We start from the raw sequence: 14,090 nt of genomic DNA, 5'->3' as shown, positions 1-14,090 counted from the left end.
AGAAAGTATATTGGAAAATTGTATAACTTTTCATTATACAAACAACAACATATATTTGCTGAAATGGGGATACCCCTTCAAGGAAAACGTAGAAAATGGAAAGAAGTGACTAAAAATATTTGTGCAACATTTTTGAGACATTTGTAACAAATGTCGCAAAAAGAAATCTGGGGGGAAAAAAACTATTTCACACAAGAAAAAAAGTGAGATTGATAAAAAAAGTAGCGGATGGGAAAAAGCATGCATGCACAGAATGGATGTGCTGCTTATTTTATATCTACTTATAGCTATTTTATTTTTATCTTTTTACTCGCTATTCTATTACTGTGGCCATAAGGTACAAGCCAGCTGGAGAAGGAGGCGATGAGCCCAGCTCACCCCTTCCCTCTTCATAGGGAAGCAGAGTGGCTTGGATATGACCTTCCCGTTCTTTTGCGGCGCAGCTCTGACATGGTGCATCAAGTCAAAAGTGTGCTCACTGCCCGGGCCCGCATGCAATGTATGTCTATGGCAGCCCTGAGCTAGCTGCCGATTTTATGGCTAGCTCATGGCTGCCACCATGCGGACGTGTGCGTGGGACCTAACACTGAAGAGAAGATGGTCATAGCAATGCGGGCCATTCTGAAACCAGCCGTATGATCAAAACATTGCCCACACAAAGTTTTTTTTCCAATGTGAACTTTATTGCATTTTATAAAGAACATTAAAAGCATCAATTCAGAACCAACTTTCTGAACTTTAGTACTAAGCTCTTTCTGCTATGAGAGCAAGGCTACATGCAGTCTGCGGCTGTAATGGCCAAGTGTATTCCGTGTTTTCCAGGAAGCCAGTGATTGCGTTAGGCCGGCCCACTAGGCTCATGTGATTGTTTCCCAGGAACCAACAAGTAAAATGGCCAGATTGCACACGGTTCTACTAGGTTATTTCTTTTTTTTTTTCATTGACTACAATGGGACTGCCTGAGCCACAAACATGGATTAGTGCTAGGTAGCAATTTATTAATGGAAATCTACCATGAAAAATCCATCATGAAAAACACTCACTCATAGTTCCAGACACTGTGACTGTGTTAATCTTCTACTATTGGTTATCCCTGGTCGTCTTCCTTCTAAAATGGTCTTTTAAAATTATGCTAATCAGTCTGAAGGGCTCTGGGAGGTGTTTCCAGAGCCCCTCTGTGGTACAACTTCACAGGCTTGTACACAGAGCAGAGCAGATCTACCCTGCTTTTTCTGCTGCAGCTAAATCAAAATGGGGCAGCCTGTGAATCTTCAGCACTGAGGGGCTCTAGGAAGACTTTCAGTCTCTCTAAAATAATTATAAAAGTTGGTTTTAGAAGGAAGGAGGACATGGATAACAAATATAAGATTACCACAGTCACGGTGCCTGGAGCTATGAGTAAGTGTGCCTAACTTATCCATGCTTGATTTTCATGGTAGAAAAGCTGTGGCCTTTGGCATCTGTCATACTAATTCTACTTGTTCTTCCATTACCTGTGACTTTTTAAGCATCTGGATGTGAATACAAAGTTTTATCCATTTGTTGTGATACATCTGAAAGCCATACCACTACAGAGGTCGGATTAAGATAAGTTAAGTATTTTGAGCCAATTGCAGATAAAGAAATGTAATCACAATAAAACAATGAGTGTGTCCTATTAAATCGGCCTCTGGCTATACGGACTATTAACTGTTCTTTAATTTTATTTTAACAACTTGCAAGTAAACGAACAGAATGATTAGAGATCTATAGGACAACGCACCAGCTAAGACTTGTTCCCATGGCAGAGTAGTTTGTACTTAGCGCATATTATACATTTTAACAAGATTAAAATATGGAAAAAAGATTATAAAGTTAATTTCTACACATATATGTGATAAGGAAATAGCAGCAAGTGGACCTGGTTCTTAGAACCAAGAAGGTAATGGACCTTAAGCTAAGGACATAGCAGCAGTCAGTAACCTGTTAACAAAATGTATTTCCAAGACACAGGTAATTTAAAAAAGACCCTGGGTCCCCATAAGAGTCAGGAAGGAGACCCATCGGGTCACAGCCCACATGGAGCTTGACCATAACAATGAGTTGTCCCGGTGTAACAAGTGGACACAGGTGCACGGCAGTGAATGGACCTTCATCAGGATTTTGGTAATGAGGGGTCCTGTCTCTCCGGGAAAAGCAGTAAGTGGACCTAGTTAACTCTATAACAACAACTAAAACTAAACTATGACAAGACTCAAATATGACAACATCAAGTTCAGCCAATTCTATAAATATGTGGCCTAATATTTTAGGAACAACTAGAATTAGACCAGTACAAAGCTCTGCAGGCATCAAGCAACCAGGCAATGATGGGATAATAAAGATCATGATACTAGTGGTAAAAGGTTATCGAGTTACAGGAACTTCTCCCCCATAGGGTTGGAAGATTTACAAATCTCATTTGTATATACAGTATTTGAAGGGAATTTAAGTAAATACAATGGGCACTATGTATGCTTTATTTCTCCACTCATGCTGCATGATAAGTATGTTTCGAGTCCTTTAAAAGATTACAGCATTCAGAAGTTACAGATCTCTGTGAGTTGAGCTTCTTACACAGAGTCCCACCCAAACCAAGGGGGACCTTTGAAATACATTGGACTGATTTTGAGCAGTGCTTGTTGAGATCTGAAAAGGCTATCTTGTGCTATAAAGAATTGCGAGGAACACTGTATTAAATAGAAAGAGGTATAATATATGCTATTGTTTTGATTGTGATGGTATCTAGCTGCTTGTAGAAACTACTATGATTAGTTGTAGAAGGACTTGATAGGTCCATAAATATACACAATTATCTTATAATGAAGAATGTGTGAAGTTATCCATTGAAGGCAGCAGTAGCTATTGATGCAGAGTTATTAGTAGAAATACAGTTGCAAAGCTTAGAGCTTTATGTTTCTGAATATCATAGTCATCAATATATTCTACAATAAGAAATAAGGGATTTAGCAATAAACCTGTTTGTTGGGGAAATCTAACAGTATGTGCATATCACTGAGAGGATTTAGCAGTCACTATAAACTACTACATGAGGTCACTCAAGCAAAGTGCAACAGTAAAAGTCCCTCACTGTAAATACTAAGCAGTGAGGTCAACGATACGGTATATCCCAGCAATATCTATGGTGAAATTTTAATACAACTGTGTCTTCTGTCCTATCCGTCTTACTATTTTGTGCTGGGAAAAAGAATTGCCATTAGCCATCGTTTCCCAAATACGCTTGTCATGTTGTCCATCCAGTTGATGGGGCTGCTGTCTTTGGGTGGGCTCTTGTGAAACATTGGTCTTCTGCAAATAAGTAGCAATTGGTGACAACAGAAGGCACCACAGGCTAAACCTATCCCAGACCAGAGGTAAAGCATTAATACAGCCAACATCTCCGAACTTAGAAGAGAACCTGTAAAAAACCAAGGACAAAGAGTCAGAAAGGGTTGGTATTGGAAAATAAGGATGATGTATTAGTCACATAAAGAACACATACCACCATCTAGGAAAGACTTCTTCTCGAATTCTAGTAAAGTACATGTAGGCTCAGCATGCAGTAATATGGGACATGACAGACGGAGGCTTTAAGCACCGGGTCCGTCCTCTTCCACCCTTTGTCTATAAATAGCTCTTGGCTGGGTCCCCATGTGTCATTGTCATAAGAAGGCACAAAACTGGAGCAGCGTTTATCAATGTCACCAGAGCCCAGAAAACTTAACTCCTTCCAAAGCATTATGTGTCATGCAAGTACCATACACACGGAACATGCTGTTTGATGTATGTTGGATTGTGTGGTGTCACAGCAGGAAGTCTAAAAAAAGCCCCTTTTATCCCTCCTCCCCTGCCTTAAATCTGCAGAATCTATGCAAATTGGATAAATAAATGCTGACATATTTTTGCCATCTGTTCATGTGTCACACTTTACAGCCACAGCACTGTCACATCTGCAGAGACACGTCTGCAGGACAGATGCTGGCTGCACGTAGATTTGGGGTGAAATTCCTAGCAAAAAATCCTACAGTAGAAGAGTAAATAAAAGTCTCCAACCGTAATTTAGCCTCTTAGGTTGAAAGATTGCTCCCAGGTGAAATAAATGACTGGTAATTTAGATGCTCATATTTCTGTCTATCCAGTGAATGCCACATATTTTACAGTGTAATTCTGCACATGTCCCCCAGTAGATAGGTATCCCCAGCACATGCCCCCAGTAGATTGGTAGCTACAGCACATGCCCCCCAGTAGATTGGTAGCCACAGCACATGCCCCCCAGTAGATAGGTAGCCACAGCAACAAAAAATTAATAATTAATACTTACCTACCTGTGCTCCCTGCGGCTGGCTCCTCATTGCTCCTGCGCTCTTCTCTAAGACCCAGACACCACCGCTAAGTGTTCATTACTCTCTATGGCCCAGGCTCCATTGCCTAAGGAATGATGGCGGCGGCATCTGGGTCATGGAGAAGACTGGAGGAGCAACGAGGAGCCAGCTGTAGGGAGCACTACCTACATCCAGTAATCAGCTCTGTGTGTGTCTTAGATGCACACAGCACTGATCAATATGTATTAAAGATTTGTCTGTGACCCAGATGCAGCCATTAAAAGAGTCACATCTTGCTCCCAAACCATAACCCCTGCACTAGATCTCAAACCCAGCCATGATGAGTTATATTTCTCCAGTAGATGTTAGGAAATACCTACATGATGCATGGTGCAGTGTGGGAGAAGACACTTATTTAGGCATAACACTTAATCGTATCAAGGATTTTCAGTATTATTTTACAACTTTTTAGTTTAGTTATAATGATATCTCAATATGTTAAATGACAACAGAGAGTCTAACCTGAGAAGAAGCGTGTGACAGAGAGAGGAAGGAGCCTGAGGAAAGTCAAAGGATTGGAGAAAGACATGGAGAAGCTGTGTGAGATGTATCCCACTCCTGACACCACAGCATGGAAGCAGCTGCAGGAAGCATGCAGGCAGAATAGCACAAAGCTGCGCAGGTTGCTGCGGCTGATGCATGTCCCAGTGAAGAAACAATGGTGTTCCTGCTCCCACATCATTCTGGTACAAATGCGACAAAATGGCTTATTAGACATCTCTGCATCTGCGTTAATGCCCCCAGACGCAGGACTGTTCCAAATGACTAGGAAGTAGTTTCCTATGACATTGACCAGAAAGAAGACAAAGAAGAAACCGTGCAGAAGACCAGAGAGAGGCAGCGACTGCTCCTTACACATCCCTGGCAGGAAGAAGAAAAGCTGAAGGCTAAATGTCACTGCAAGAAGGCAAAGAAAGTAACAAGGTGCCATGAGGTTCAGAAAGTGTAGAAGAACCATTCTGGGAGATGGGGCAGTTTCGGCATGGCGGGTAATCTACACAATAAAAGACGATCGAGTGCTTGAGGCTTTAGCTCCAAAGTCACTGCCAGAATATGATGCTGGTAGATCCTGGAGAGAAATGAGAACTAACATTAGAAAACTTCTAAACCAGAAAGATAATGTGTGAATATATATATTGTAAATCACACGTCATTTCTCATCACCCTTTTCAGTCATCATTTCTTTTTCCTAATTCACTTAATGCTTCTCTGGAGAACCTGAGCTTTAGGGCAGCCCAGAGCAATTTCATGCGAGGACTATCTGGCTTATTGTCAGAAATCATGAAGTTACTTTCAGTATATCTTCTAGTACAACTAGATTTGTCAAGTAAAGCCTGAGGACATCATGCTGTATTAAAACCCAAAAGGCCACCAACTAACATCACTCACAAGAAAAATCGACATGGAAAAAATCTTTATATTCATCCTCTTTTTTATATAAACACATTTAGGTTCTCTGTGGGTTGTTTTATTCGAAATTAGCTTAATACAGTGTTTACGGTAAAAAAAGGTGTCCTATGCTTGCCATTGCTGAGATGCATTATTGGGAGGGTCATTTGAAATTGGGAAAATACTGTTTGGATCCATTGTATGAAGTCATTACGTAAAAATCCTCATAGGCAGAGGAGGAGAACTTTATGTGGACTAAAGAAAATATCATTTGGTGAATACCGAATGCGATTTATTGTGGTACGTATGTAATAATGTTCTCATCATTAACCTAGGAAACTCATCCACAAATAGTTTTGTGGTTGGTTCTATATCAGTAGAAAATCCTTATCAAATCCACATAAAATCTCAAGGGCCTTACAAAAACCACATCCACAAAATCATGTTTAAAGGGAACCAGCTGCACGGCTGTTAAACCACCAAACATACCTTATAAGGTGTAGTAAATGTTGTCCAGGCATGTCCTTATAATGATTGTGTGTCGGCAATTATATTCACAGGCAGCTTACAGTCAGGTGGGTGGGGTTCAGGGTAGAGCCGTCAAGCGTTCACCAACCCTCCAGGCAGCTTTGTCACGAAATCTACTCCTACTGCTCTCCATTGTGTGGATTACTGCCCTGCCTCCCGCGCCTCCCCGTCCTCTGCGCTCTTGTTTGAAAACTTGGACATGCGCAGTGCATTTATTATTTCCTCTCTGGCATTGCCCGTATCCAGAGGGAGAAATGCTCACTGCACTTGCGAAGCCGAAGTGCGCATATGGTGGCAAATGCACGGTGCACATTTCTCCCTCTAGGAGAATTTTCCTGAGGGAGGGCTGATCTTGGCATAATTTTTCTTGGTGGGGTGCTGTGATGGACATTATTTTCCTTGTAGGGGCTGTTTTGGGCATTATTTTCCTGCGGAGGTGCTGTGCTGGGCAGTATTTTCTTGTTGGGGGCTGTGATGGGCATCTCATTACTGAGGGGACTGTTCTTGACATCTTATTACTGAGGGGGCTGTGCTAGACATCTTGTTGCTGAGGGGGACTGTGCTAGACATCTTGTTGCTGAGAGGGACTGTTCTGGACATCTTATTTCTGAGGGGGACTGTGCTGGACATCTTATTGCTGAGGGGGGGCTATGCTGGGCATCTTATAACTAAGGGCGGTATTCTGCTGGATATCTTATCACTGATGGGGTTGTGCTGGGCATTTTATTGAATTGTAGCGACTGCATTTTTCACCCTAGGCTTATACTCGAGTCAATAATTTTTCCCAGTTTATTGTGGTAAGGGCGTCAGCTTATACTGGAGTATATATGCTAATAACATTGCCTGTGGATCGCTGGTTTATCATGCTTGATTTAGATGGTAGAATTCCTTTAAGTATTACATAGACTCGTGTTCTTTGGTCATGATGAAGTTTCACTTCACAACATCATAAAGAGCAAAAATCTCATCAAAAATAGAATTTTGGTTCAGTTATGGATCAGTTACAGCCAAAAACTATAAACAACCTGAGAGGGCATTGGTTTCATAGAAATTCCTCAATGGATAGAAAATACTTAATTCCATAGCTGCCTATAGATTAGCAGGGGGACATGCACTCTTTTTCAGCATTGTAGCTGAAGTTGAAAGTTTGTTTTCCTTTTTTGTTATTGATTGCTTTGGCCTGTCACAAGCTCTTGTCATGTATTGTGTTTTTAGGATTTTCATGCCAAAAACTTGCAATTTCAATACTGGTGTGCAGACCTTTTATACATTTATTCTGTAAATTATGTCTTGTAACACTAGTACACAAATTGTTTGGTCCATGGACAGTGTACTGAATGCTTTTAAATGGAGTATAGGTTGAGCTACACATTGCTCTAAATCAGTGTCTTATAAGATCAACTTAATTTCCATATTTTATATACGTACATTATCAGGCAGTCTTTGACTTACAGACGACTTCTAGTTACAGACAGACCTCTATATGCTGATAGTTCACTGAACTTTTGCCCCAAGCTTCAATGATCTACTGTAAGAGTTATTAAAGGGTTATGTAATAAAGCTTTATTGTGAATCCTTATTCCAATGAAGCCCAACATTTTGAAAATTCAATTGTCACAAGGGCACAGAATATTTTCACTGGATTTGTACTTTTTACATATTAGTTTTATTGAGTTTTTACAGTAAAATAAGGAAAATCTCACAATCTAATGTATGTAGAGATACTAATACAAAAAAATCTAGTACAATAAGTGGGTGCCATTTCAACTCGGCAATCCCATGGATTGCTACAAAACAAACATAACCGATGAGGGAGTTGGGAGAGGTCTACCCAATGACTTTAGAACTAGAGGAAGGTAATGGGGTAAAGAAGGGATAACAGTATAGGGATGTTAAGGAGGGCAGAAAAAGGAGGACTAGATTTATATTTAAAAATTATACCTGTTCCGACTCGCACACAAATTTAATTTAAGAAAAACCTAAAGACCAATCTTGTACGCAGCCAGGAGACTGTTTAGATTAAGCTTTACTTACAATCAGAGCTTCCCTCCTTCACTGTACATTAAATGTATACATTAGGTATAAATCATAGAAATCGACTTTTTCCATATATTATAGATTGCATTTCAATTTATATGTACTGTCCATTATAGCCATACATTATATATTAAATATCACTCATGTAGTCTATTATATACCATTATGCATTAATGGCTGTACAGTTGAAGCTTCGCTCACCTATTATACATCGTAGGCAGTGTTGTCCTCACCTGTCTTGCAGTGCAGACTGTGCTCTACTCAATTGTACATTTCAGACTGTGCTTCCCCAACTACATACTATACCGTGTTTCTTATTCAGTAAATAATATTCTGATTTCAATTCATACTGTACAGAATCGTCATTATACCTTTAACACTGTGCTTTCATTGTGTATGTCACATACTGCCCCATGCTTATAATCAGTAAAATCTTTACCCAGTCCCCATAGCACTAGGAGTGTGCCAAAAAAGCTAAGGACACATTAGTGTGTGCTGACACTCTAGAAGATGACAGATCAATGATGTTTGCCCCCCACGTGTACCGACAAGTCTGTGTCCCACTGACCTTGGGCACGACAGGAGACTCCTGTCTGTCTGCTCTGCTGGTCCCCTCTCATCCTGAGGTGGCATCTTGTATAACATCCAAGCCAGCGACCACACTCCTCCCCCTGTACCCAGATACCTGCCCCTCCTCTCATCTCAGCAGCCAGCAGTGTGCACCTTTCTCTGCCGCTGTTGTATGTGCACAGATGATGCTGAGGATTAACCTTCATATCCCCTTCATCAGCAGCCCCTTCCCTTTCGTTCTGTCTGTCGCAGTTGACTAAATGAGTGACTACTGCCTTCAGCAGTCCCACCATTTCTGGAGGTGGGGGGAAGATGAAACCTCAGTGTCCTCTTCATACAAGGAGATCTATCATGTCTTATTCCACTGTTCTGGGGTACACAGGCCAGTGCTTCATCAGTCCCAGTATAAGGACTAGTGCCCCATTTACACAACTGTGCAAGGGGCATGGGAAACGAGGTACTGTGGATTTAATTAATAAGAAAGATCTATACAACCTCCAATGTAAATAATTGCTGCTGAGCTAATTCTGAAAAAAACTAAAACCAGGCAATTAAATAAAACAACATTTGTGGCCTCGGCTTCTTTAATATATTCTAATATATTTATGGTAAAGGTATTTCTTTTCTTTTTTTAAGATGCAGATTGGGGATTACAGTATAAAATCTATTTGATAACCCCTGTTTTTGATAGTTTTCCTAGAGGAAACACCTTACTGTAACTAGGCATAAAATAATTTCACCAACATCAAAGGTGACTACATAGAACACCGCTATAGTTAGGTATTGACTATTATCCCTCTAGTTTATTACGGTAAATGGTTTCAGATTGTGAACAACAGTGTGAAGTACAGTGATATATATAATATATCAGTTCACCAAGGGACAAAAAAAAAGGGAAAAGAAAGAAGAGGGAGTTATCACATAGTGGGAGTCGAGGATAGGGGGAAAATTGAGAGAGGGAAACAAGCCCTAAATCCCTAGTGTCGACACTAAGGAAAGAGTCCTCCTAAAAAAGGAGGAAACAGGTAATGCCAAACAGTGTGTTGTTTGCCAGGTGCTCGGGTTCGGCTTGCTGCGGATCGGGTTGCCGATTACTGGGAGGGGCTGGTGAGGAACCAGCGGTCATGGTCCACCAATGATAAAGTAAGAGGTAGGTAGAAGGTCCTTAAAAATGATTTCAGGAATGAAGAAAGCCAAGGAACGGAGCTTAAAGGACATTTACCACCACATTTAGGGGTGGTAGACAGTCACCAAATGCATGCTCGTTACCATAGGAGCGATGGGTTCTCCTGTCATGTTCCGGCGCGGTTGGTAATCCGAAATATAGACCTTATAACTTTATGCAAATGAGCCGGAGGTGCTCATCTCTCCACTAGCCGGCTATCTGCAGCACTTGCAGCCAGCCTTTCTGGGGGATAATAGCAATGATGGGGCATGCATAAATTATCTTCTGATGGAGCCGGGAGGCGCCAGGCTAGCAGAGAGGTGAGCACCTCCGTCTCATTTACATAAAGTTATGAAGTTCATATTTCGGATTAGCAGCCGTACCGGAATATGGCAGAAGGACTCCCCCATCACCCTTAAGGTAAGGAGCATGCATTTGGTGACAGTCTACCACCCCTAAATGTGGTGGTAGATGTCCTTTAAGTCCCGACAGGCATATTTGGGATGCTTATAAACTGTAAACAATTTTCATCCATCACCCAAGGTAGCACGGCCCTGTAATAGGATCTAGTGCACCAATATTAGGCGACGGAGGCACAATTCTTCAATTAGTACCTGGCCGTAGGGGTCACGTAGTGAACAAGGTGCAAACTTAACATTCCAGCACTATAGGATAATTGCGGGGCTTAATAACATCTGGTAAGGTAACGGCCAGTAGATAATATGGCTAACCCCTGAAAGCTTCCCTTGTGGTGAGAAGGCAAGTAACTGAAAAAAACTTTGCATTGCGAGAGTTTCCTATAGATAACATATTAACACAATAACAATAAGAGAGGGAGTCTTAATGGCAGTATAAATTTGACCTAGAGGCTACAGGTGAGGAACCTAAAGCCTAGGACCTCATCCCCTTACCCCCTAATTCACATTCACCTGGAGGTACATAGTACAGTAAGGTGTTAAGCCTCCATGGGCAAACCTGTAGACTGCCCAGCTTCAGTCTTGGAGTGTCTCCTTGAAGATGAAGAAGTGCGGCGCCAGGTTGGTGGCAGGCGGCCCTGTATATTCTAGAGACAGATGAGTGAAGTTCCCCCCCCCACCTTGTTCAAATCAAACAAAATTGGTGTCAAACGTTTGTGCTACATTTCTGCTGGTTTGTGCAGCAGAAATTTTCGTTTGTGCCGCTATTGTTTTTACGATATTAATGAAAGTTTCCAGAGGTCATCAGAGGTCAACCAGCCCCCCCAACATTGCCCAAATCAAACAAAACTGGTGCCGAACAATTCTGCTACATTTGTGTTGGTTTGTGCTGCTCAAATTTCTGTTTGTGCTGCTTTTGTTTTGAATATACGAACAAAAAATTAAAGGTCAAAAGATCAACCAGCCCCCCCACATTAACCGAATCAAACAAAACTGGTGTCAAACGTTAGTGCTACATTTGTGCTGGTTTGTGCAGAATTTTTTTTCGTTTGTGACGCTATCATATTAAGGTATGATATTTAAGGTATGTTCAGGTGTTTACATAGGTTAAGGTGTTTAGGATGAACTAGTAAAATCAAACCTAGTGACACTTCCCTGGTTTGATCACCAGGGGGAGCAAGCAAACACATTGTACTTTGGAAGAAATTAACTTTGATGACCTTTGGAAAAAAGTATGAATATATTAAAAATGATACAAACGAAAATTTTTGCTGCACAAACCAGCACAAACGTAGCACAAACATTTGACACCCATTTTGTTTGATTTGGTTAATGTGGGGGGGCTGTTTGAACTTTTGACCTTTAATTTATTGTTCATATATTCAAAACAAAAGCAGCACAAACAAAAATTTGAGAAGCACAAACCAGCACAAACGTAGCAGAATTGTTTGGCACCAGTTTTGTTTGATTTGGGCAATGTGGGGGGGCTGGTTGACCTCTGGAAACTTTCATTAATATCTTAAAAACATAGCGGCACAAACAAAAATTTCTGCTGCACAAACTAGCACAAACATTTGGCACCAATTTTGTTTGATTTGAACAAGGTTGGGGGGCCAACTTCACTCAGGTAAGTCAGACCAGTTCCCATGAACCCAAAGCCTTCCTTCTTACACCAACCTTTGAGCCACGTATTCACTTCCCTAATCTCCTGCTGCCTTTCTGGTGTGGCATGTGGTACAGATAGTTTTTAATTGAAAACTACTTTTGAGATCATTGTCCTGAGCTTATGGCCTAAGTCACGGAAATCATTTTTAAGGACCTTCCACCTACCTCTTACTTTATCATTGGTGGACCATGGCCGCTGGATCCTCACCAGCCCCTCCCAGTAATCGGCAACCCGATCCGCAACATGCCGAACCCGAGCACCCGGCAAACAACACGCTGTTTGGCAGGACAGTAGAATAAAATCTCCCACTACCATCACCTGTCTGAACTTGCCTGTGCCCCTCTTCTTATTGGAGCAGACTGGTTGCTAAAGGATATGTCTTGGTACAGAACCAGTTCCCCTGTGCTGATATCCCCCTCATCCACCAGCTTAGTAAACTTATTGGACAAGACTGTCTGCATCTCTTCCCTCTACCCCCCGCCTTCTACATGTTACCCAGCTATCTGACTCTCACTCTGAACCTCCATACTACCGCCCCCATACCATCTTCGCTTTTCTGTTTGATATTTAAAGGTTAGGTGCCAAATAAGGTTCTTCTTCCACAGCAGGCTGCAGGGCATAGAAAATACATTTATTTGCTACATGTATTCCACTTTGACATTATAGGTTTTGGAGATGTTTCCGAATCTTTACCTTACAGTCTAACTAAACTTTCAAACAAATTTTGTTTTTAAAGCTGCCCTAAAATCAAAAAATAAAAAATGTATTTTGTAGTGTTTCTGTTGTATGTTTTAAAGTGCACTTTTCTGTAAATGTCTTACTTGACTGGTTTCTGCTGTTGCTAACTTAGACACAGGATATACACTCACCGGCCACTTTATTAGGTACACCATGCTAGTAACGGGTTGGACCCCCTTTTGCCTTCAGAACTGCCTCAATTCTTCGTGGCATTCAACAAGGTGCTGGAAGCATTCCTCAGAGATTTTGGTCCATATTGACATGATGGCATCACACAGTTGCCGCATAATTTGTCGGCTGCACATCCATGATGCGAATCTCCCGTTCCACCACATCCCAAAGATGCTCTATTGGATTGAGATCTGGTGACTGTGGAGGCCACTTGAGTACAGTGAACTCATTGTCATGTTCAAGAAACCAGTCTGAGATGACTCCAGCTTTATGACATGGCGCATTATCCTGCTGAAAGTAGCCATCAGATGTTGGGTACATTGTGGTCATAAAGGGATGGACATGGTCAGCAACAATACTCAGGTAGGCTGTGGCGTTGCAACGATGCTCATTTGGTACCAAGGGGCCCAAAGAGTGCCAAGAAAATATTCCCCACACCATGACACCACCACCACCAGCCTGAACCGTTGATACAAGGCAGGATGGATCCATGCTTTCATGTTGTTGACGCCAAATTCTGACCCTACCATCCGAATGTCGCAGCAGAAATCGAGACTCATCAGACCAGGCAACGTGTTTCCAATCTTCTACTGTCCAATTTCGATGAGATTGTGCAAATTGTAGCCTCAGTTTCCTGTTCTTAGCTGAAAGGAGTGGCACCCGGTGTAGTCTTCTGCTGCTGTAGCCCATCTGCCTCAAAGTTCGACGTACTGTGCATTCAGAGATGCTCTTCTGCCTACCTTGGTTGTAACAGGTGGCGATTTGAGTCACTGTTGCCTTTCTATCAGCTCGAACCAGCCTGCCCATTCTCCTCTGACCTCTGGCATCAACAAGGCATTTCCGCCCACAGAACTGCCGCTCACGGGATGTTTTTTCTTTTTCGGACCATTCTCTGTAAACCCTAGAGATGGTTGTGCGTGAAAATCCCAGTAGATCAGCAGTTTCTGAAATACTCAGACCAGCCCTTCTGGCACCAACAACCATGCCACGTTCAAAGGCACTCAAATCAC

The 14,090-nt window shown here is 41.8% G+C and overlaps 1 protein-coding gene across 1 annotated transcript; it reads right to left on the bottom strand.

The window, feature by feature from the left end:
- Positions 1 to 325: 325 nt before the first annotated feature.
- ZDHHC22 (zDHHC palmitoyltransferase 22) lies at positions 326 to 9,175 on the bottom strand. Its single transcript, XM_072116805.1, has 3 exons — positions 8,923 to 9,175; positions 4,863 to 5,469; positions 326 to 3,436 (listed from the first exon to the last, which is right to left on the bottom strand). Exons 2-3 carry the CDS (start codon positions 5,356 to 5,358, stop codon positions 3,207 to 3,209), a joined length of 726 nt encoding a protein of 241 aa, XP_071972906.1. The 5' UTR covers positions 5,359 to 5,469; positions 8,923 to 9,175; the 3' UTR covers positions 326 to 3,206.
- Positions 9,176 to 14,090: the final 4,915 nt, after the last annotated feature.

This window comes from Engystomops pustulosus, chromosome 7 (assembly GCF_040894005.1).
Source record: "Engystomops pustulosus chromosome 7, aEngPut4.maternal, whole genome shotgun sequence".
Taxonomy (NCBI): domain Eukaryota; kingdom Metazoa; phylum Chordata; class Amphibia; order Anura; family Leptodactylidae; genus Engystomops; species Engystomops pustulosus.
This window is presented reverse-complemented; position numbering and strand designations above follow the sequence as displayed.